The 24116-nt window shown below is 30.9% G+C and overlaps 1 protein-coding gene and 1 long non-coding RNA gene across 3 annotated transcripts in view; one reads left to right on the top strand and one right to left on the bottom strand.

Moving 5' to 3' along the window:
• The window catches only part of Best2 (bestrophin family protein), a 50823-nt gene that overhangs the window by 18089 nt on the left and 8618 nt on the right, over positions 1-24116 (bottom strand). For both annotated transcript variants that reach the window (XM_083089612.1, XM_083089610.1), the window contains exons 3-5: positions 9415-9525; positions 6507-6678; positions 2581-2710 (exon numbers count right to left, since the gene is read on the bottom strand). In XM_083089612.1, coding sequence (XP_082945738.1) covers positions 2581-2710; positions 6507-6678; positions 9415-9525 — 413 coding nt within the window. The remainder of the gene's footprint in view (positions 1-2580; positions 2711-6506; positions 6679-9414; positions 9526-24116) is intronic.
• Positions 12824-14893, top strand: LOC145967404 (uncharacterized). Its single transcript, XR_014437402.1, has 3 exons — positions 12824-12954; positions 13166-13444; positions 14763-14893. It is a non-coding gene; the product is annotated as an uncharacterized LOC145967404 (long non-coding RNA).

Below are 24116 nucleotides of genomic sequence, written 5' to 3'. Positions count from 1 at the left end.
TTATTAAAAATGTGAGATGCATTATTTAATTTGTTTAATTTTATTAAAAATGTGAGATGCAGAAATTGTAAATTTATATATTTTCTTGTTGGAATTGGGCTTTTTTTATAACTCATATGCTTCTTAAACCAGCATGTACCGAGTCATAGCGACATATTTATTTTGTCTTTCACAATACTTAATTGATGTCACCATCGATGGTTCATCGTGCACGCAAATGTATGAAATCATTTTGAATGACGTTCGTTGCAATTTTGCGTCGGCATATCTTTCTCAGAAAGATATCTGTTGAGTACAATTAATTTTGCGAAATTTATTATTTGCGTCTTTATCATACTAAATGTGCCGTACATTATTCATTGCGCAACTTTGTATTGATTAAAGATATGGAGAAGTAAAGAAAAGATTGATTAGAAATTTATTCCTCGTCTTTTACGCGCTATATTTTCATACACGTGTTATTCTATTTTAAGCTTCAATGCGATATTTACTTTCACGATGTAACACACATTTTCTTCACCGGAAATATGTTGTTTGCTTGATTTAATATAAGTTTTTGCATCATCTTTGCGCAATCTGTTTGGCTTGTAATTTCGCCTTTCGTGTTCGAAAACATTATCATAAAAAGTGTATTTCAAGAAGAAAATAATTTTATAATATTGCGTTTTTCTTTTACATTTATTTGACTAATTTTTTGCTTTTGCCTTTTTATATTAAAAATTCTAATTTTTTAATTATCTATTTATTGAATACATTTTGCATATATTAAAATATATTGCGAAAAATCTGAAGTTAAAAGTGCAATTATTCTTTTCATATTTAAATTATTTTCATTAATTTAATATGTAAAATCATCAAAATATATTTTATATTCAATAATTTAAATATCGATTTAATGTAAGAATTCAGAAAATATATGTTTCTTCTTTTTTGCTGATATCAAAGTAAACTTTATAATATGCGACACACACATTTTAGCATACATATACTTCCTCATTCTTTCCTCAGATGCATACAAATAATGTTTTGCTTGTGCAATGTATGAATTGTTATATTTATAATGCACGTACCGTAAGAGAATTCTTAGCGTTCCATTTTTTAGCTTCAGTTTCATCATTTAATCATGATTTCTTTATATTAACGATTATTTGCAATAAAATTAAATAAAATGACATCATTCTATTTATGGAAAAATGCAATGCATTTTTCACACATGCAATAATGGAACTATTACAGAACAAGCTGCCAGACCAATCTTGTTTCCTAATTAGATCCTGTTCGTCTCCTGAGAACGAGCTTCTTTGCCGTAAACGCGTTGTGCATTTCTTTCGTGGCATCGCCATAAAGTTAATCATTTCTACGAAAGAATAGGAGTTCTTATCGTAGATTCCACTATTTATTCCCTGCTCGAGAGATGGACGGTATTCTCATGTTCATGAAACATTCACAGAGTTCTCACATTGGAAAAATGCGAGCTATTTCTGGAACGGAGCAGCATCCGCTGCGGCAGCCGGGTGGTAAAAATATAAAAACTAAACATCTCGACATGCGGGCTTCTTTAGAGAGGACGATAGATGTTGCGGAAATGTAACAATTCAGATAATGTGACAATCCAGAAAATAAATCTTACGTGTCCGGGTAAAATAAAAATTGATAACCTGAAAGAATCGCTCGATAAATTGCGCGCATTTTATTCAATCTTTGCCGTACCGTTAATCCTTGACTTTGTTCAGGTGCAGGTCATTATTTTGCACGATAACTGGCGTTTGCGCCAAACTACTTGCGCGTTTTTATTATTTATTCATGAATAGTGTAAAAAAATTTAATCGATCGAAGTTGACGTATCTTCCACATCTACGCTATTCATGAATCATATAAGCAAATCGCAAAGACTAGCAAGGTCTAGCATAACAGCAAGCATAACAGAAGCGTAGGACTTTTAATCGTGATATCGCTTGCGATTGCATTCGAAGAGTGGCGAAAAAGACAGAACTACCAGGCTGTCCTTGCGCCAAGCTGTCATGGCATAAGCGGCGGAGCAACATTATATTATATGTTTATGGATGACGTGGTGAACGGCTTTGTCTGCCGACACACGCCGACTAATGGAACGGCGACATGTAATGTGATAAGAAAGCCGTGTGCTTCGGCACAAAGAAGAAAGCGACCTCTGCTCAATGCAGGTGCGACATTATTATCTTCATCCGTTGCATTCATCAGTGGCAAGAATAGCTGGACAACTAACGAATTATAAAAATTCAAACGATCGTACTATTGTCAACGTTGTAATTATTGATTGTATTACTGGTTGTTAAATGATAGTGAGGAATCATAATTGCGTAATAAGAGATTTGTCAATTTGATCCAGACCCACACACACATGTTTTTAATAGATCATCAGTGATAATAAAAAAAGCAATGATGATCTCGGAAATATTTTATGAGATATATCTCTTCTACGCTTTAATTTTAAATATTACACTATGATTAATATTGGAAAGCAATAATCTTGAAGGAGTATCGCATAGTTTGCATGCTAATATTGCTTAAACATATATTCCGAAAATATAATTTACTGACCTACATCCACCATGTGCTGAAGCGTCGGGAAACGCCTCTTAACCCGAAGCGAAATTCTTTGCAGCGTAATGACGTACGCGAGCACAGCATACCTCACGATGTTGCGTCTCATCAACCGCCCCCGTTCATCCTAAAAACAGACATACAAAAGAACGTTAATTATACTTTGCATATCTCGTTGATAAACTTAAGATATAGGCCTTCAATATATTTATTTTCTTATTAAATTTAATTTATTCGCTTTGCGTAACTAATATTTTCGCAAATAATATAGATTGTTTTAATTGACTAGAAATTGTATATTTTCTGAGATTTTATATTATTATTTTTGAAAGTTTTATTTTTTAATTCTAATAAAGATTATACATTTTATAAAAATTTCTTGAAATACAAAATCATATCTCTTTTGAAATATTATTAATATTATTGTAACATCGCAGCAATGTTCTGTGCTGTATAGGATAGATATATACATAGATAATATATTCGAAAAGATATGAATTTTTATTTCAAAAATGTTGTAAAATATGTTAATCTTTATTAGTTGAATTAAAAAGTTATACAACTTCTAAAAATAATTTTTAAGTTCTCTTTTACATTTATAAAATGTTTTCTTTTAAATAAAATTAAACATATAAGAGACAATTTCGATGCGCCATATATACGCAAAAATTCATAAAAATCACTTCGATAAAAATGTCGTGAATTTGCAATAAATCGGTATCGGCGAGAATGGCGTTGACTTCAAAATTTATTTCCAAACGAATGCCAGACACGTTTTCATGTCTCGTACATACTTTCCCCTTGTTTTCTTGGCCAGACATTACGAACGCTCCCGCCCCCGCAAACACGTTCGCTGCATACACCACCGTTTTAAAACTGTTCTAGTATTAATCGCAGAAAACCTGGTGGCGCCTGCCGGCTGTTTCTCCTTTTGTTCTTGGACATTGATGTGCACTTTTGTAACCGATCGCACGTTTTATAATCCACCGACGGTCGCAACTGCTTGGCAGAATGTCAAATTGATCGGAAATGAACGACGTGGGGTTCTTCCGTATGTGCACAATTATAATTGTAAAATAATATGATAAAAAGTATAACAAACGTTTTCATGTCCGATTCATTTATCAAAGAATTGCATAATCGAGATACTCCGTAGATCTTTTATAAAACTTTATGCACATAAAATAAATTAATTGTTGAGAAATCAATGCGTTTAAAATGTGCTTAATTTGTATTAAAAATGAATTTTCGTAACGTTATAGATAATTATTTTACACATTACATTGATATTAAAAACTTAGTTAAGGCTGATATAGATTAATGAGATATAGATTAATTATAAGAAACATCGGTTTCTATCTTTGTGAGATTATAAAGTATTTTTTTCTTTCTGACAGAGACAAGACGCGTGCCGAGTTAATATTTTATAATCACAAATTGATTGATCTATCTCTACGGACTCATTCCTCGCGTTCTTTAATGATGATTAGCTATAAACCTTTTCGGACACGTAGAGCTCTCATAAAAGATTGCGCCAAGCATTACCGATTACAATTGCAATCACGTTGAAAAATATTTCGAAACGGTAACAACGTTTAATTCTAGAGATGAAATTTCTTCTTCTTTTCGCATTTCTGGCCTTTCCAATTGGATTCCAAATTTTCCTTTCTGGAATTGGATCGCCATCCGATTTTCGGATACTGCGTTATCCCCTCAATAGCTTCTTCGTCACCTTTCATTTGCACGTAAAATGAAAGACGAGTACGTGCTCTCTTCCTCAGAATTCTGCGATTTACCGTCGCGCGTGTAAAAATGCCCGACTCGGCAACTTGGAAATGATCCGACCGTCTCGTCTCGGGGCCTGCATCCCAATTAGATTTCAATGAAAGGCACAGCCTGTGTTGACCGTTGCGGTACCGCTCATTCACAAATCGAACACTCTGTATTACGCGATTACATGACCACTAGTGTACGTATAACTGTGAGTTTGTTCCATGGCTGAAGGACCTTGTCCCCCACCTACGTGCAAAAATTTCATCGGAGCTCTTCTTAGAGATCTATTGCATCCTAAGCGTGCAATTGTACGCATCTTACGCTGCGTTTGGAATTGAAAATTTGCGAAAACCATATCAATCAATTACGATAACTGAGGTATCGTGTAATTTTAATTTTTTCAAGTTTTAAAAATCATAGATAGACAAGAGATTGTTTTTCCATTTTAATTTTATGTTTTTTAGCGACACATAAATGTATCTGTTTTTTTTCTAACATATTAATTTTACTTGTAAATAATGTAAATTAAATGTTCTTGTCATTCTACAACTTTATTGATTAAGTCAAAACAATTATCATACCGCAAATCGAGAGATTGTTAATCGATAATCTGTGAATCATCGATCAAAGAGGTATATAAATAATGCTTCTCGTACAAAGATGAAATGACAGTCAAAGGTGACAAACGGAATGCAGCGAAATTTATGCGGTAATGCAAGTGCTTATATCTTTTCTCGTTGTAATGTATAATAATAAACATCAGAAAACCATGTCTGCAAAAATACTTCGATATTTCATCGTGTTCTGCAACGTAATGCAACAGCTTCCCCTTCCTCTCTCTAATTTGCTTAAAGACCTACGATATTTTAACAAAAATAACTGTATACTTGATAGAACATCGTGTATAATCAAACCGCTTTTTCTCGATACTTTCTCGAAAATTGTTGCATTCTGAATGCCTGCTCCGTTCAATTCAGTATCTGAAATTAATATTGGTCTAAACGAGGAAGGTGAAGAGGGCAAGTTACATAACGAAACGATTAAATCGATTTAGCGGCGATTGATCGACTCTCACTCTATTAGTGTAACAGCGGTAGCAATTGAGGATTACATTTTAAATATGTAAAATATAAGTTTAGCACTCGGTGCTTAATCAATGGATGTTACATATATTTCATTAAATTCAGATTACCGGTGAAATTATGAATCGTTAAAGAAGAATGTTCGTATGTATGCGTGTATATATGTATGTATGTGCGAAATATGCTCGATGCGTAGGTTCATCGTAGGTTCTTTTTCGGCACGATACGTTGTACTTTCACTCCGATACTGAGTCATTGACCAGAGCTGAAAGCTTGCATCGAATTCACTGTCCAAATTGAAGCTCTTCTACTCTCTACAGAATCATCGAAGAATTTAAAAAAATAATTAACCAGTATTTATTGAATATGAGTAATTAAATATTGTGTGTTTGTAAAGGAAAAACTGTTAAAAAAATTAAGAACTTTAAAAAGATGTATTTTTAGCTTGTATGTCATAGCTTCAATTATATGGAAATTATCCAAATAATTGCATTTTATTTTAAAAATAAATGAATCTAGCCAAGTAACTATAGTTATCACTATTAGATTATGTATACAAATGGGACAAAAGTCAAGGTTCTGACGAATAACGCATCATGTCTTGGGAGCTTTTCATTTTTCACATTCATATATTAGTTGCGTAAAAGAATGAAAAAGTGAATCCACCAAGCTGCCAATTATGAGATCATCGTCCCGCATATTTTTTCGCTTCTAAACGTAGCGTGACTAGGTTGGCATTTGCTTAGGTTAACGACACCAAAACGTGTCATGGCAATTCATTAGCGTAATAAGACCGAGCGTAACGCGAGCGACTATCAAGGCTATATTTATTAGACTACTATGAGCCTTCCCATTCAAAAAAAAGAAAGCATTATTTCGTTAGAAAGACATTTCTGTTTGAAATTTTTTTAGATTTTTATCTAATCGGGAGTCTCGTTTTTATCGCAACAGTTCGCGAGCGAGAATAACGTTTATCCTTCCACGAAAAACGCTCCGCTGCCACTGTATTTTTAATCACAATGGAAACCAACAAGAGAAGTCTCTTCTCGATGGGCAGGTTCTACTTACATTTCCAGGAATGGCGGCGCTGATGAAGAGGGCCAGATTGTCTGGCCAGGGCAAGAGCTTGTATTGCTCCCACCACCTTTTCACAACAAGGCTCACATAGAATCCCAAAACGAATGACATGGGTATGGATTCGCTGGAATTGCCGAAATAATAACGGATCTTTTCGAAAATTCTGCAAAGAAAGAAGAATATTTTTTTAAATACAATTTTTCTTACATACATGCAAAATTACTCCGGTCTTTATTCTGCACTTTATTTTCACCCTTTATTTTCTTATTTTAATAAAAATGTAAATAAAATTTTGTATACATTTTAATTATAATACTTAAATCCTTGATTGTACATATATTATTATATAATTAAGAAATATGAGATATTAAAGAAGAAAATAATTTAAAAATATAAATTAAAAAATATTTTATGAGAAATAGTAGAAAGCTAAACTAAATTTTCTTTCTTTCTTATTCTATCGCTAAAGTTTATCACATATAAGGTAGAATTTTCTGTGAACTTACACATAAGTGGAGCAAGGTTAAAGTGATATTGTCACTCACCATGATATTTCTATCGCACTTACGCTTTAGTTAGTTTCAGTGTATATTAAATGCTAGTCGATATTAAATAAAAATTTTTGTCTTTGCAAATGTTCACGAAACCGCATATTTACTTCATCGAAAGCATTCGAGATAAGTCTGATTCTCAACTCTTCGACGCTCTGTTCAATGTCGGTTATTGCCTCCCAGTAAATCGTTTTAAAGAAAAGTAATCACTACGTATAAGTAGCCATATTCATCTTTACGACTTCGCACATCAATTTTGAGTGATTAACGCGCGATTCCAGGATCTTCCGGTAAGTAGGTTTATGTTGGAATTTCCGCAAGTATAACTGGTACCGCATTCGCACTCTTGAGGTAATATTGACTTACCGTTACCTGAACGTACAATATCATGGCCACGAGAAACTGATATTGTAGCCATACGTAGTTATTTGAGAAACGCAGTGGTATAAATACTTTCGCCAAAATACAAGACATTCAAAAATAATCTGAGAGTATAAAAATATTTTTCAAGATAACACATTATGCGAAACAGCAAGGATATTTAACATTTTACTAAAAAAGGTAACAACAGAAAGTGATAAAAGTTTTTTATAACTACGTGGAAGGTAGTAATTCTTGATAAATTTAAGCGCGAAAAGAATTTTAGAGTCTTAACGAAGGACGCGATTAATCTCGCAGCCCACTGCACGCAATCCTATTCAACAATGTTGGGTCGCTCATCCTTTTAGGTATGTTGGACCATCCCTGCAGTTCTAAATTTAGCGTGGACTCGAAATGATTTAAAGGAGAAATCTTTTTTACATTCTTGAGTTTTTTTATCTCTCTTTTTCAGCCTCACATAAATAACAGGTTATGTTTTTATGTTTTTTTTTAATGCCGGGCACGAACGCTTCTCTAACACGTTCCCTGATATATCGTGTTGTGTATCATACAGGATGCATGAAAAGAATCCTTTCAAGAAATAATAATAAATAATATAAGATGTTCCAAAAGTATAACTATACATCTCTCAAATATCTTTCAAATATTAAAAAAGATTACTTATCAAATATTAAAAAGTATTACTTCTCAAACATTATTAATAAATTAATCCCTTTTTAAAAATGATGTTGGAAGTGACTTCCATAAATATGCAAACTTATGTCTTAACTCGTTTAATTTTATTTCGTTATTTTCTTCAACTCTTCTGGTAATATAACTGATAAAATCTTCAATAACAGCTTCAAGCTTTTTACGTTCTTATTAATAAGCGCGTTATTAATTAAATAAGTTAGTAGTGGCTATATAGCAATTTTTTAAACACTTTGTATAATAAATAAAAAATAAATTTATGTATCACATATAATTCATGGACGCTATATTTATACGCAAGCATCATAATTCCGTAAGTATAAATGTATCATATCAGTTATATATTCAAATATATATTTCAATATTAGGTAATAATATAAGAACATTAGGCAATAATTTTTTTTATAATTATACAATTTATTTTATTTATTTAAATGTACAATAAACCTTCGTTGCTTAATTCCTTGGTTCTACAATCGATAATCAATTGATCATCGATCATCATGAAGGTAAAAAAAGTTACCGAGCGTTCTGCATGACAAAAAAATCCAATGATGAATTAAAAGAGGATATTGTAAATTTTTCAACGTTAGTCGATGAAACGCGACCGTGATCGAGGTGCCGGAACCTTTAGATTTGCCGACGGGCCAAGGTTATTGTTGTATAGGTTTATCTACATCCATAAAATTCGGTTATAGCAGATACAACTACGTACCATAGCTGGCCGAACATGGATAACGCCACTGAATTCAGCATTATCCACGATAAAAACGCGACCAACGAATTGGTAAATAACAGAAAATGCAAAATTATTGCTGTTCACCTTACACGCTCAAGAGATAAAGATTGCCTGTGTTCTAATTTTATTTATATGTATGTTTTTGTGTATGTGTGTGTGTGTGTGTGTGTGTGTGTGTGTGTGTGTGTGTGTGTGTGTGTGTGTGTGTGTGTGTGTGTGTGTGTGTGTGTAATATATTTGTTTTTGGTTGTGCACCGCCTTGAATTAAAATCTGGCATTATCGTCTGAAACGATTATATATTTGCAAAAAATTAAAATTAAAATTATTGTTATTATATATAATAATCACACGTTACACAAAAGATGAGAAGATTTATTTCAACGACATGCATTATTTCTCTAATATCAATATAAAAAAAAATATTTTATTACGAAAGATACCTTTTTATCTATACTCTTTTACCTATTTAAAATTCCAACAGAGAACAAAATTTATGAGAATTATTGTTTAATTCCAGGGACATGCATATTTACTCACACCCGCTGCTGGTCATTGAGCACGTATCGATATGTAAAATTGATGAGGTAGTAAAAGAACAGATACGCCAGTAGTTCCCGCCAAATTAACTTGTAAACGGAGCCACGCCATCTGCAAAAAAAACCAAAAAGTTAATTTAAATAAATATTAATTTCATATGAATATACATACATGTAATTTTTTATGTGCTATAGTATTAGAAATTTACTTTTCTTATTTTTGTGAATACACACACTCATTTTATATAAAAATTAATCATATATGTGTTATCATGACCAATATTTATGTGTTATTTGTATAAACAATAGACAAAGTAGTATAATAATGATTTATTATATTTTATGGAAAAATATTATATTTCTTAGTATACTTTTTTAGTATACTTAGTATACATTTTATCACAATATGCATATTACGTGAATGCTTTTAAAGAAAAAAGTGGTTTGAAGCAGTTGCACTGATTAAGAATTATGTATTCATCCAAGCGCTTCGTATTAAAACTAAGAATGAATTATTAGCAGTAAATATTCGTAATAAAACTTTGCCTATAAATCACGGTACGGTGACTATATAAAGATTCATCATTCTCGTGCCATAAAAACGAACGAAACTAGTCGTTCATTCTCGAGCATCAGTCGAACTTCCTCATTGTGCGAATAAACTTGGAAGTATCGGCCACCAGATGTGCTCTTTTCTCTTTTCGAACGTCCCCTCACTTTTACTTAAATGTGGGAAGCATCGGCGCTTCCTTGATTCTAACATAAGTATTAGTCATGATAATAAAGCGTTTTTACACGCGATTGTTCGCTTGATAAATATTCCGCTGATTTATTGACTAATTTCAAAGCATTACGAATATTAATAAAACGGCGATGCGTCATTTTGCATGACGCACGCCAAATAGGTTTTATTGAAACCGGAAAAGAGAGAAGAAACACGTACAGACAAATTATTTTGCATTTCCCTTTCAACCAGTTGTCACTTCGCAATAACTTGATCGAGTATGAGCGCGTAATCAGTAGCAGAGTTAGATCATTCTATAAAATCGTAAACGGCAATGCGCGCTTCGGAACCGGCTGGAGAATTAGCGGCAAGTATGTCATGGCTAAATCGATTTTATGAGTTTCGAAGATATGCTGTTTGCAATGTTCCCCGAACATAAATTTACCGTAAATTTTTTGTGGTAAAATCAAATATCGGTCAGCCGGTCATGATAATGTAAGGGAAAAGATTGGAGAATATGTTCGTTTAATAAGTTTGCCCCCCTTCTTGCTCTAAATATATAATATAGTAACATTTAAAAATAACAAGATTCATAAATTAAATTAGAAAGAAATATTTTAACAAAATAAAAATATGGCATTCACAGAGAAAGAATGACTTTGAATATAAAACGAATTTCTACGCATTCGACGGGTGCAACGCGAACGAGGCCAATGTGAAAAGTAGCTTATAAAAATTGTAAAGTAGTATGTCAACCATTGTTCGGTAATAGAACTATGAGCTGTGCCATTGCTTACACCTTTATAAATGAACATTCATTTATTGGAATTTATTGACATTCTGATTTACAATTAGACTTAGTGTCACATGAATTATGTGCATGCGTATGTATGATATGTATATGTAATAAGAGAAGAGAGAGAGAGAGAGTTTAATAATATTATAAAACTATGCAGATATTTATTCTCGGAGAATAAAATATTCAGTTTTCTGTTCCACAACAAACGACACATATTATATATGCTACACTTTAATATGTCAATTTGTCAATTTACAAAGTATGCATATCGCCGTATTTACTTGAAACATAAAATATAATAGCAAAGCGTTAATCAATATCGCGCCTCTCTAGAGAAAGATATGAAAAGCTGTACCGGACATCCGCCACATTCAGAGCAACCAATTTCGTGTGCTCACAAGACCGTAACGATACCGAACGATTATTGTGTGCGATAAATTCATTCGCAGCTGATACGACAAGGATCAAAAACAAAGAGCGCGAAAACCTCTCTCTCATAGGAGAGTAATTCAGGCGATAAATAATAAATTGCGTTAACTGCTTAGATCAAAACAATTTTTCCGATGTGATCTCAGTAATTGTGTTCCAATCATCGGAATGGCGTAAGCAAGATTATTTCCTTTCGATAAAGACTCTCCTACTCATCAGTAATTACAAGAAGCCGCGGTACCACCTATTGAGCATATTTTTTTGTCGCGCAATACATACTAATCAACGTGTATGATCGTACTATCATATATTGCAATTTTGTAGAAGTAACCATAAAATTGATACACACACATACTTACATAAAGCACAATTGCGCGCTTTTAGTTGCCGATTAAACTGTTTGTTTAGCATACAGCAAACGCTTGTTACGTTGATATTCGCTGGACAACTTAACTAGTCTATTACGTGAAGATAACTAATGCGTTTCTCATTAAATGCCAACAATAAGCGTTTTTAAATGTTTTCGCAGAATAAAAATACACATAATGCAGTTAACACTAAAAAATTAAAATATTAACATTAAGAAATTCTCTCCTATGAAAAACAACATTTAAATTATTCGGGGAATTAAAAGCCAAACGCATGAATAGTAATGCGTAAATTTCAAGAAAAATAATTTTTCTAAATTTTTCTTCAATAGTTGTATACAACACACAAATTTGGGTAAAATATATGTAAATTACAATTCATAATGCATTGCTATTTTGTTCTTCTAAAAAATATCTGTGACGAATGTTTCCTACGTTGTTGTAATATTTTAAATCACTACATATGTATATAATTGCTTGATTTGTGAAGAGATATACTTCAAGAGAAATGTATCAAATTAAAATTCTTTATCAAATTTAAAAATAGATATTTAAAAAATATAGAGATTCAGAATTTTTTTTAGAAATTTTTGAAAATCTAGGTATGTTTTTAACTTTTTAAATATATTTTTTTCTCTCTTTTAACTAAACTAATATATTCGAGAAACTCTCTAATACTAAATCATACAAGACATGTCAAAATTCAAATTTATCAGTCTGTCAAGATTCAATTTGCATATAAATTAAATCCAAATTAAGGTTAAGATTAAGAAAAATTTCACTTGAAGAAACGTATTTATATTAATTGCGAAATTTCGCAATTATTTTTGTAAAATGATTAAGTGTTACTAGACTAGATTTACTAGAATAGATTTATTATTTAGAATAGATTTTTTTTTATTGAAATCGATTATTAATACATACATATATATATATATATATATATATATATATATATAATTATATATGTATTAATAATATAAATATAAATATTATAATTAAATATATAATAAATATTATTAAATACACACACACACAAATTACAACTATATAAAAAATTTCTAGATCTCACATGGAGAAAGTATGACAATATCTTATTCTTCAAGTTGGTTTGATCGAATTTCAACGTTCTTCAAATATATTTAGAAACTTAATTGTAAACAGATCCAATGCAAATATCTAGAATTGCATCAAATCTTGATGATTTGCATTTTCTCGGTGGTATTTATTAGTTATATAATCATAGATCATAGATAATGTGCACGCATATAGATGCATGCAAAGTTTCGCGTATCAGCAGGGAAAATATGAAAGCTGTAGAGTTTACTTTTAGTTTCGTAGATATACGATGAGGCACCTGTTAACGAAGATATTCGATAACGACGTGTAAGGTTATCGGCGTTTGATTATTTCATTATTTGTGTGTCAGTAGGTCATGGGAGGAGGCAATGTCTTTCTCGTGCTTTTCATACATTGTCGTATACGATGACACGCCCGCAAATCCCTCCACGCACATACGATGATATGTATGTACGTACATGGGTAACGTAAAGCCACATCGGCGTAGGTGTGCGATCGACAGAAGCCATTGTCGTATCCTTAATCAATCCACGAAGCTTATTTGCTGACCTTTGCCGATTATTTTCCAAGGATAACAAACACTCTGTATGGCTGGCCGGAAAGACCGACACGACGAAATTTCCAATTGCATGTAAAATCACTTAAATTTTATCAATATTATTAATCTATGATTGAGAAGCATTAAAATTTTTAGGTGTAGTAAATTAAGGCGTTTGAAACCTATACTTATTAAATTTTCATGGTTGCAAGGCCGTGTCTAAAATACTTGAATTTGACGAGACAGATATTTGCATTTCAGATATTTCATTCTTATTTAATTAAAAGTTTAACGAATCATCTTTGTGAATAGGATTATGCGTCACTCTGCTTCCTTTCTCATTAAAATTAGTTTTCAGATAAGATTGACCATGAATAAAAAATATTCGGCGACTATTTTGCACAATTCTTAACTGCTCATTCAATGTATGCAAAGAATATATTCCGTTTCTATAATAGGAAGATATCTGTTTCGTTGAGTTTAAAAGAACAAAATCAGTCTTCCAATCTGAGATTAGCAATAATTTTCTAATTATATTAATAATCTTGAGCAAAAGAAAAAAAGAGAAAAAAGAGCTTGCATATAAATGATCTGGATATGCTTTAAATCTTGTCGAACTGGTAATCCATAATTATGGATTGACACCCAATACAGTTTAACATATTATTATAATCATAAAGCTCGTTTTGCGAGAAGTTTATCGTTTACTATAACACATTAGCCTGTCCTAATATTATTCACGAAACTGTGATTAATGTCAACTTAGCCGTTATGACCATAAATCAAGAGAGTATATATATTTCACACATGCTACATATTATATATAATATAAATAAAATAATGTTATTCATCAGTAATCTCGGTGAAAAATAATCGAGTCAAACATAACATTTTAACATTAAATAATAATATATGTATGTAATTTTTTTGACATTTCATCGGCAAAAGTTCATAATGCAAATCTCTGTCTATAATTCATCTTCGAATTTTTTGAATGATTAAGCTTATTTTTTATTCTGCTGGCAATTTTTCATTTCTACGAGTAACACGTTAAAAGAGCGTATTGTAAAAAAAGAGCACGTACTAGAAATCGCGGTTTGCCGATCATAAAATATCGTGTTTAAGGATCGTAAATTAGCGCATTGTCACGAGACACGATATTTTTTAATTATCGATAAAATAATGTCAACTTCGCGATAACGGGTCGAGGAAGACGTTGACGCAGGTCGTAAAGGTTGATGTGCGAGTGAACGTCAATGACGGTTCTCGAGTGAATGGGCGAACGTTGTGCGATGGCTGAGTGCTAGTCAGCCATATATCGAACGTTTATGCAAGATAGTTATAGCATAACACCCGGCAATTTAAAAGCGTTTCCTTTTTAATCCTTTCTCTGCACGTCTCGTGATTTCAGCGCAAAATCGTTCAAGGATTCGCTGGATGCAACAGCGTGTCCGGTTTCTAACTATGTATATACTACTAAGGAGCTCCTGGACAGTACCATAAATAAATTGCTAGATCAAGTATGCCTTCTGAGCAATGCTGAAAGACGCTAAAAATCCATTTTATAATGATTAAGTTATAATCATTTAAAACATATAAAATAAATGTGTAACATCATTGTAAAGATGCTAAGACATTTTAATTTTTCAATAATTATAAAACAACTTGAAATTATTTCATAGATTAGCTCTTATAAAGATTCTAAGAATAGAAGAAGAAGAGAGAGCAATCATTATCTAATAAAAATTCTAATTTACATCAAGTGCTTAAATAAGCTAAGGAAAGATAATGCCATTTAATTCACAAGGAATATTATACATGTCAGGTAAATATCCTAGAAGAAATATTCTCAAACTACTAATATTTTAATATATAATATATAATCATGGAAACCAATTGCGAGATGAAAATAAAAATGCTTACAAAGCATAAAGTTCGTCTTATAATATATGAATAAATTTTATCTAAGGTCTTGAACGCAACAGGTCTGCCTGGCGCAACATAGAGCGATCAAAGAGTTATGTAGGAAGTGATTGAGTTCGCTATAAGTGCTTTGGTATAACAAACGGAATGCTAAATATTACTGAAACGTGAGTCACTGCCGCGCTGCTTAGCAAATCAGGCAACAATAATCTACGTTCATACAATCTATTACATAGGGTATAGCTCTTTATCGGTTTTAATGCAATTCGCAAGAAGATGTCTTATACATATAAGTAACTTTTCAGGGCTTATTATACTAATTGTAAGTAAAAACGAATATGAATAAAGACTTATATTATGCATATGTTTCTCAATATTCTGCAAATATTCGCACGGGTATTTTCTAATATAAGATGCAATGTTTATACGAATAAAACTTTATCATATAAGAATAAGATAAAAGAATTTATTACTATAAAGAATTTACAAATATTGCAAGTAGAAAACTTGATTCTTATAAACAATATTTTTAATCATTTTTCAAAAAATATATGATATATTACATGTGTCGTATATATAAGGTTTGTATTATATTGATAGAAATATTGAAAATTTTAATAGCTATAATTATATTTAAAGATATTTAAAATTAAATTAATTAAAAACACATATCAATCGAATCATTGACTAATATACTAAAATAGTAGTCACAATCAACTGATATGCTAAAATAGTAGTCACAAATAGGAATAAAGCAGCGTGATTTTATATGAATGAAGACTGTTACACGCTCATAATTTATATCAGCATATGTCATTGATGTCATAGATGTGGAAATAGCATCTCTCTCTAGTTTATCATTAAGAAAATAGAATCTTTGTAGAATATTTGTCTTTCCTTTGTAATACATGACATTTTGATCGTCATGCATTTAATCCGACGTGATTACCACATTTTCATATATAATCAATACATTATTAAAAAAAAATGAAAAATAGATACTGATTTAAATGATGACTAAGAAGTTGCAATAAATGAGCAGATCTTTACTTCGGGCTGTACTGGTAAGAGGAAAATAGGGAGTCCAAGCTGCTGTGGATGGCGTAAAGTAACGGTCCACCGGTCAAGGCTCGCCAAGGCCTTTTATCGCTCTTGTCGACCAGACAAGCACGCTATGCTTCGGTATGTTGCAATTTTGTTTCTTCAATTCCTACTATGCCTATCCTTCTCCATTTCTCTACGTTGCTTGAATTGACAGTCACGCTTGACATAGTCGTGCAAAATCTTTCTTGTTGAATAAACATTAAAAGTATCAATTCTATCTGATACGTTTCAAGATAATATAATATATTGGTATGAAATGTGTGTGTTGAATAATTTAATGAGGTATATAAAAATGTGTGCTATCCACATAATATACTTTCTTTATGTTCTAAGATAAGTTGTGTTTATTACATGCATGCTTTGAAAGATGAGATGAGTACAAGGTTTCAGGTGGGCTGATGGCTATGAAGAACAATGAGACGGATCGGGTGAAAGCGATTGTAAAAAAACACTTTCGAAAATCTCTCGGTAGAATATATGCGTGGTAGAGTTATGTATTGTGAGATGAAAAGATGAAAAAATAATATAGCGCGTCAACAATTATTATAAATCGCTAAATAAACTTTTCATTAGATATTACACTTTTATATTAATAGACTTTTTATTACGTATTACATTTTTATTTTAGTGCCTCTTTTGATATTTATTATTTTTTGATATTTATTATTTTTTATTATTTAATTTTATATTTTTCGTCATTAATTATATCATATATTTTGTTATTAATTATATATTATATATTATATTATATACAGAGAGATATCAACTTAAAAATTTTTGTGTTTTGTTAAATAATATTATATTTCAGAAAAATAATTAAGTGTGAATTATGTCAGTCTTGTTTAAAAACAGACATATATGCCACATTTTAATTAACCACGTCTATAAATAAAGATATCAGATATTTTCCTGTTATTATATATAATGTTATCGACATTAAGATTTCTTGATTTACCATGATTAAGATGTTCACATAGCAACTGTCCTTGTAACTCACGATATGTTCATTAACTGTGAATGATCGTATTGACCACGAATTCTTTACTGACCATATAAAATTTGCATTTTTATATACTTCTTATTCTCTAGAAAAAAAAGAAAAGATATATTGAATATATATATAATCTATAATTTATATATATTAATATTGGATTATGCAGAAGAAATTTTAAAACAGAAATAGTTGCTATAATAATCATTTGATAAAATTACACATTTAGTTTTATATGACTTAAGAACATAGGTATATTTTATATTTCATATATTTTTACTTCCTTTCTGTAATTATAAATATAAAGGAATATATTATAAATTTTTTATAATTAAAATCTAAATCAGAGTTAATTTTTTATATGTAAATTTTACGTTATTTTAATGTATTAATATTATTATATCTTGAATATCCGCCATTATACATATAATTGCTAATCTTTGATGTTCCATGAGCTCTACATAAGCATCAATTGAATCAGGAAGGCATTAACGGATCATTATTCGTAAACAGAATAACTGATGTGCCTGCTTACGTAGGCTTTCTTCATCCCATGCTTTTAGTCATGCCATCTTCAGCGAGCCGAGCAGTTTCTACATCGACGCTACTGTTCGTTGAACTCAGCTTATTTATTGCCGGTCAATTTTGCCGATCAAACTGTATTTGGAAATCGATGTAATGACTTCACGATCAGTCAAGTCACTGCTAAGGTGTATGTGCTTTCACGTGATTATGGTCATTCAGCTCAGATGCATTCGGTACAGCTTCCGTAAATTGAACATGCAAGTGCTACGGATAGAATAGAAGAATGATCTATCGATGATTCAATTTATATTGCAATGTTTATGACTTAAAGCCATTTAATTAAAAAGTTATTGCCATTTTCTTTTTAAAGTCAAGACTTAAAAATAATAATTTAAAGTTGAAAATAATGTAAAATTTTACATGAAATGTGTGTTTTTCCACATGCATTTGTAATTGCTTAATATGATAGTTTTAAATTATAATATTAAAAAAACGAGAGGTAAAAAGTGAGAAATTTCTATAAAATTTTGTATATCTTAATGGCGATTATAAAAATATATATTGATGTGTAATATATCGATATAAGTATAATGTAGTTATTGAATCATTTTTATTATCAGTTTTATTATTATTTTCTACAATAAATTCTAAAAGAGGTTTGCTTTACAAAAATTATATTTTTCACAAAACATATCGAGGATTCAGTTTATTAAAAATTCTGCAATATAGTGATTAGAAAGAAAGATTTCTATAGTGATTAGAAAAACCTGCAATGACATGCTGTTCACGATATTTTTGCAATTATTTATATCTCTTTACAATTTAACATTGAATCATTGTTTTCGGATAAATTATGTTAATTATGTCCATTTTGAAACAAATAATACGAGTCTTTTGTTAATCTTTTTCTTCTTTGTTGATTCTCCTTTTCACTCATCTTTTCTGTCAAGCAAAATAGTGACTACTTATGGATACGTTTCTTCGCAAGAAACACGGAATTTCGACGAAAAAGAAATGAAAGAAAATAATACACGATTCTCTCGGGATGAATAGAACTGGCCATGTATGGTTTGCACCAAGAAGAAATACGAAAACTCGTACTCTGTACTGCGGTATAATATATTCTTTTTCGTCGGTCCTTCGTATCGTGATCAAAACAATACGCAACATGGGCTTGGAGCGGCACGATAGAAATTTCTTTGACTAAAGTTATGTATAATGGCAAAGATACACCGAGAATCGATCCTTTTATCGCAACATCGCTACCTTATTTATAGCATACTTGTCTCATACGGTAATCGAATTGAATTCCTCGACAATCGAAGAGAAGATTCACATGCGAGCGCAAGAAATATCCGTTTTTACAGTTTGTCTTCTCTTTCTTTCTATCTTATAATATAATTGCAAATATTTTCTCTGAGCTATTTTTGATCAATTTAATTGATTTCGAGATTTTATTGACTATTATTGTTATTATTATTATGTTATATAATTAATTATATAATTAATAAGTCGAATAAGTACGTAATATGATTAATAAATCGAATAAGTATATAATATGTAATACATAATGCATTATCAAAATTGTTATAAAATCGCGCAAAAAAAATAATGCTTAAAATCATATATTTGCAATGTTTAATTATCATCAGCATAATATAACAGTGCATTTAAAAAAATTCTATTATTTCCTTGAGACAGCAAGTTTTTCTATTAAAGACTCTCATTCTATTTCCTAAAAATTGCTTTATTTAAAAAACAAATTATTTTCAAATTAATTAATAATTATATTCAAATTATGATAAAAATGTTATTTATAAAATATAAAAAGATTGTCATTCTCTGGTAAAAAATACTTGTAGCGTCACTATCACGGAATTATTTAATATGTTATATATTTGGTGCGAAATGCTATTGCGTGACTCATAATATTTAATCTTCTATATAATTTTTCTAAATTTTACGATATATTTAGAGTATGTGTTTTATGTTATATATATGTGCATATATATGTGTTATACGTTATATGAATATTGAAACTTGAATCTTCTGTGTCAAAAATTCTAGCAGGAGTAGGAGAATCAGGAAGAAAGCGATCAAGATTATCCGCCTACGCATATCAAGCCACGAGTGTGAAAAACGCAGCAAGAATCTATGAATCGCGATAAGTATTGTTACGGAGGCCAAATAGAGAGATAAAAGTTCGAAAAGTTTAACTCGAAGTGAAAATAATCGTGGGCTGAATCCGCTTCTTTCGAGGACACTGTCAAACTTTTACATTCGAATTCTCTTTAAAATATAAACACAATCTTATTTACATAATATTTTATATATGACATTTCTAAAAAATGTCACATATAAAATATATTAAAATATATTTAAAAAAAATATCATATAATTCAATAATTTCTGAATGAAATAAAAATAATGTTATAAATTTTATATGTAATTTTTTTCACGTTAGGATAATAATATAAAATATACTAAATATATATAAATTAATTAATAAGATATCGTAACATTGTACTATAAATTTAAAATTCGTGGAAACACGTCATGCCATTGAATAAACAATGATTCATAATTGAATTGTTACACAATCACGACTTAAATCTATTTAATGCTTTAAATTGGTTTAAAACTTAGTAATTATGTGAATACTCATCATCATATCTTGTAGGAATTTTGTAGGAATTAAAATATAATATTTTCTAAAATTATTATAAGATCGATTGTTAGAAAATAAATCTTAACATAAAAATGTGCATTATTTTTACACTTTTACTAAGAAACGCTGAGTCTAACGTAGTAATTAGTATGAATGCTAGAAGAATAACAGTCGATTTTGATGATTTAACTGCTTCCGTTTCCACAACGCGATGATCGTGCCTTGCACGAAGGGATAGCATCACTCGAGTCATTCAATAATTGCGATGTTAATGAATACGAATTATATAAGCGTATGTTACACGAATTCATTGATTCACGAGTTCTGTAAATCGCTCAAGAACAATAATGTCTAATATTTACATTTTAGACTCGCATCATATATAAGACGAAAATATTCCATATATATGCAATTTTACGCGCATTACATACATTACATGTCACATTACACATATTACATATGACATCTTGCATATACTTTACATGTTATATCATATAACATAAGAACTTTTATGACACTCTTAGTGCAATTACTCGTAGAGCTACTTCCATACTTCGCCTAGCTTTCAAATTATTAATAAGAACACTTAAACATAATGTTGTAGTTTGTTATTTAACACACTCTTAGATTTTTTGTCTCATGTGTACATAATCTTTCATACATAAATCAGAGCGACATGCGAAAATTATGGCTGTCATTCAGAAGAAAAAAATTAACAGAATTCCAAGAAAAAATAAAAATAAGCGCAATTTTCGAGATGCAGTTAGAAGGTGTGCTGATTAGTTGTATGAAAGTCTTGATGCTATTCGCGCGGAAATACACGAAACGCCCGAGCAAGAGTCAGCTTCCTCCGCGTTTATATAATGCCAGTAGATGATTAACATCAATCGCGGCTGCTAACGAATTAATCACGTTGCCTGATGAGTACATCCATTTTAGTGCTAAAAATTATACTCAAACATGTAGCAAGGTCGGGTCTCATCCACAGTTGGCACAAAAAATAATGTACGTTCGATTGTTTGGATTACTAATGAGTCAATGCTATATAATGATTTTATATCAATTAACTACGACAGTTAGTCAAAGTTAAAGTTAAAGCAAAATATTTAATTTGTAAGTTTACATGTACCATTATGCATATCAGATATAAGTATGTATTTAATTAAATATTACGAATGGTTAATCTGATGATTTAATTAATAAATTTTAGTGCTAAATTTTATGATTTAATTAACTTATCTTAATCCAATGACTCGCGCACAGATTTATATAACACATATGATTGTTAAAATTGTCTTTATTAAAATATTATTGTTAAAAAACAATTATTATAATGTTAAATCTGTAATTATTGAAAGCTTTTATGGGAGAATGCTTATCCAATGTTAAACCAATAGGTTTTTATTATTTTAAATTCATAATTTCATTTACATGTCATTATGATGTACCAGGTTTCGTAATCAAAGATCGACAATCCTCCGCAAAGAGACAGAATAATCTTGAAGTATAACTGTAAAATAATAATCTTCATTGCTTAAAAGCATGTCTCTTACTGGAAAGTAATAATTTTATCGAAAAGAATACGAAAATTATAGACAAATTTCAAGTGAATTTTTGCGACATTATCGGTACGTAAATAAATATTTATCGATTAATTGGCAATCGATTCTAGTAATAACATAGTAAGGTCTTTTGCCCGATCTCGGGCCATGAAAATAATTAAGTATCCTGGCATAACACACGACTGCGTTTGGTGAACGTTATACATACCGATGAGCCTGATTGACAGTGACATAGTTATAAACAGCCTTGTATCTTAAGTCTCGCGAGAAGCGCGGTTATGCATAGACGGTAAGCACGCTGTTGCGTGTCCCTTGTGTTGCGTTATCAGCTCAAGCCGCGCCAAACACCTGTCTCGCCTTTTTACGTATCATTAAGCGACACGAAGACGCGTTTAAAGACATATAATAATTCGATCATTTGATCAAACATGGATTTCAATTCAGAAAAAACATATTCTAATTTATATATAGCTAATGAGAGAACTTAAATGATTAAAACAGAACAAAAACAAATTTTTGGAGCAAAACAATGCAATTATAACTAAAATATTCTTCCAATTATGAATTAACAGAAGATTCAGTTATTCTGATTCAATGATAATTCCCTTTTAATTATAATTTAATTTGATAATGTGTTAGCACTTAAGATACGATCGAATTTGTCAGATAATATGAATTTCCTTGATTTATACAATTTTAAAATTATCATTGAAAGATATTAACGTAAGAATTCTGATGATGAAATTTATCAAAGGAAATTATCATCCATATATCTAAAAATCTCAAAGTTATACTAAAATTACAACGACAACAAACAAATCCTCGACAAACATTTATGGAGTGTTAATTTATGGTCTAGTACTATATCTTGCATAACTACGATTTTAATAGCCGTTGCAGAATAACTCTGAAAATTTCGCGAATGATAAATACATCTGCGGTTAAACTGTGCCAGCAAATAAATCACGCTGATAATTTTTCACACCTTGGTCTCTTGTTCCTACCGATCGAATGAAAATTTCGCGGCTCTTTCCAAAAACGACGACGGCATACTGATTGACCGGGATTGCCAAGCGGTCTCCTTCTCTCTCTCCTTCACCTTTCGGAAAGATACCATCAAGGCAACAAATTGTAATTGATTCCTCGCTCTAAGCAAGATAATACCAATGCGGGCAACAAGGACGCAAGGCAGCAAAACGTTGCATAACTAACGCCGGTCACGCTTCACGGCGTGATGCTCCTCGTTCGTCCTCTCTTCGCCAGACTTCTAGGACTTTTCCTCAAGAGCAATACTTCCGCGGAAATCCGGTTAATTCGTTCAATCGAAAGATTAATATTATACCAAGTTGAAATTCGAAATATTATGTGTACCTCGATCGATATATCGAAAAAGACGCTTCTCGATATTGCCTGGAAAAAACTGGGAAAGTTATGCGCGCAAGTTGTTTTACATCTTAATTAGAAATTGAGTGAAATCGAATGTGCGTGACATGCGTCAATCAGCCGTTGAACGAAACGTCTGCTTCATCATTGTTTCTTGCGAGGGAATGATAAACGTCCCTGTGATATGGCGCTTAACTCACGTACGGATATTTGCCGGATCGATCAAGGACCAATGGAAATTTTCGACGAGACTTCACGGAAGAGAGAATAAGTTCCTTTGCCCTCGAGTGCAAGGGAAGATATTTTACGAGGAAATAATTCGTGCCAATGCCAAATTTTTAAATGCAAGTCGAAATATAATATAATGATAATATGTGACATCCATCTCATAAACTGTAATATTCAAATTTTTAATTAAAAATAAAGAAAATTAATCATATTCAATATTCGAAGATACAGTTGCATATATAATTTGCAATTTGAAAAAAAAATACATTAAAAAGAATAATTCTTTTGATATTGTTTCGTTTCAATACTAAGTTGAAGTCTTAGAGTAAAATGGAAATCAAACACAATGATTAATGCCAAATTAAGATCAAAGACTAAGAT

Source organism: Camponotus vicinus, unplaced genomic scaffold (genome assembly GCF_025532165.1).
Source record: "Camponotus vicinus isolate PSW18456_S1 unplaced genomic scaffold, iyCamVici1.0 SCAF_2, whole genome shotgun sequence".
NCBI classification, from domain to species: Eukaryota; Metazoa; Arthropoda; class Insecta; order Hymenoptera; family Formicidae; genus Camponotus; species Camponotus vicinus.
This window is presented reverse-complemented; position numbering and strand designations above follow the sequence as displayed.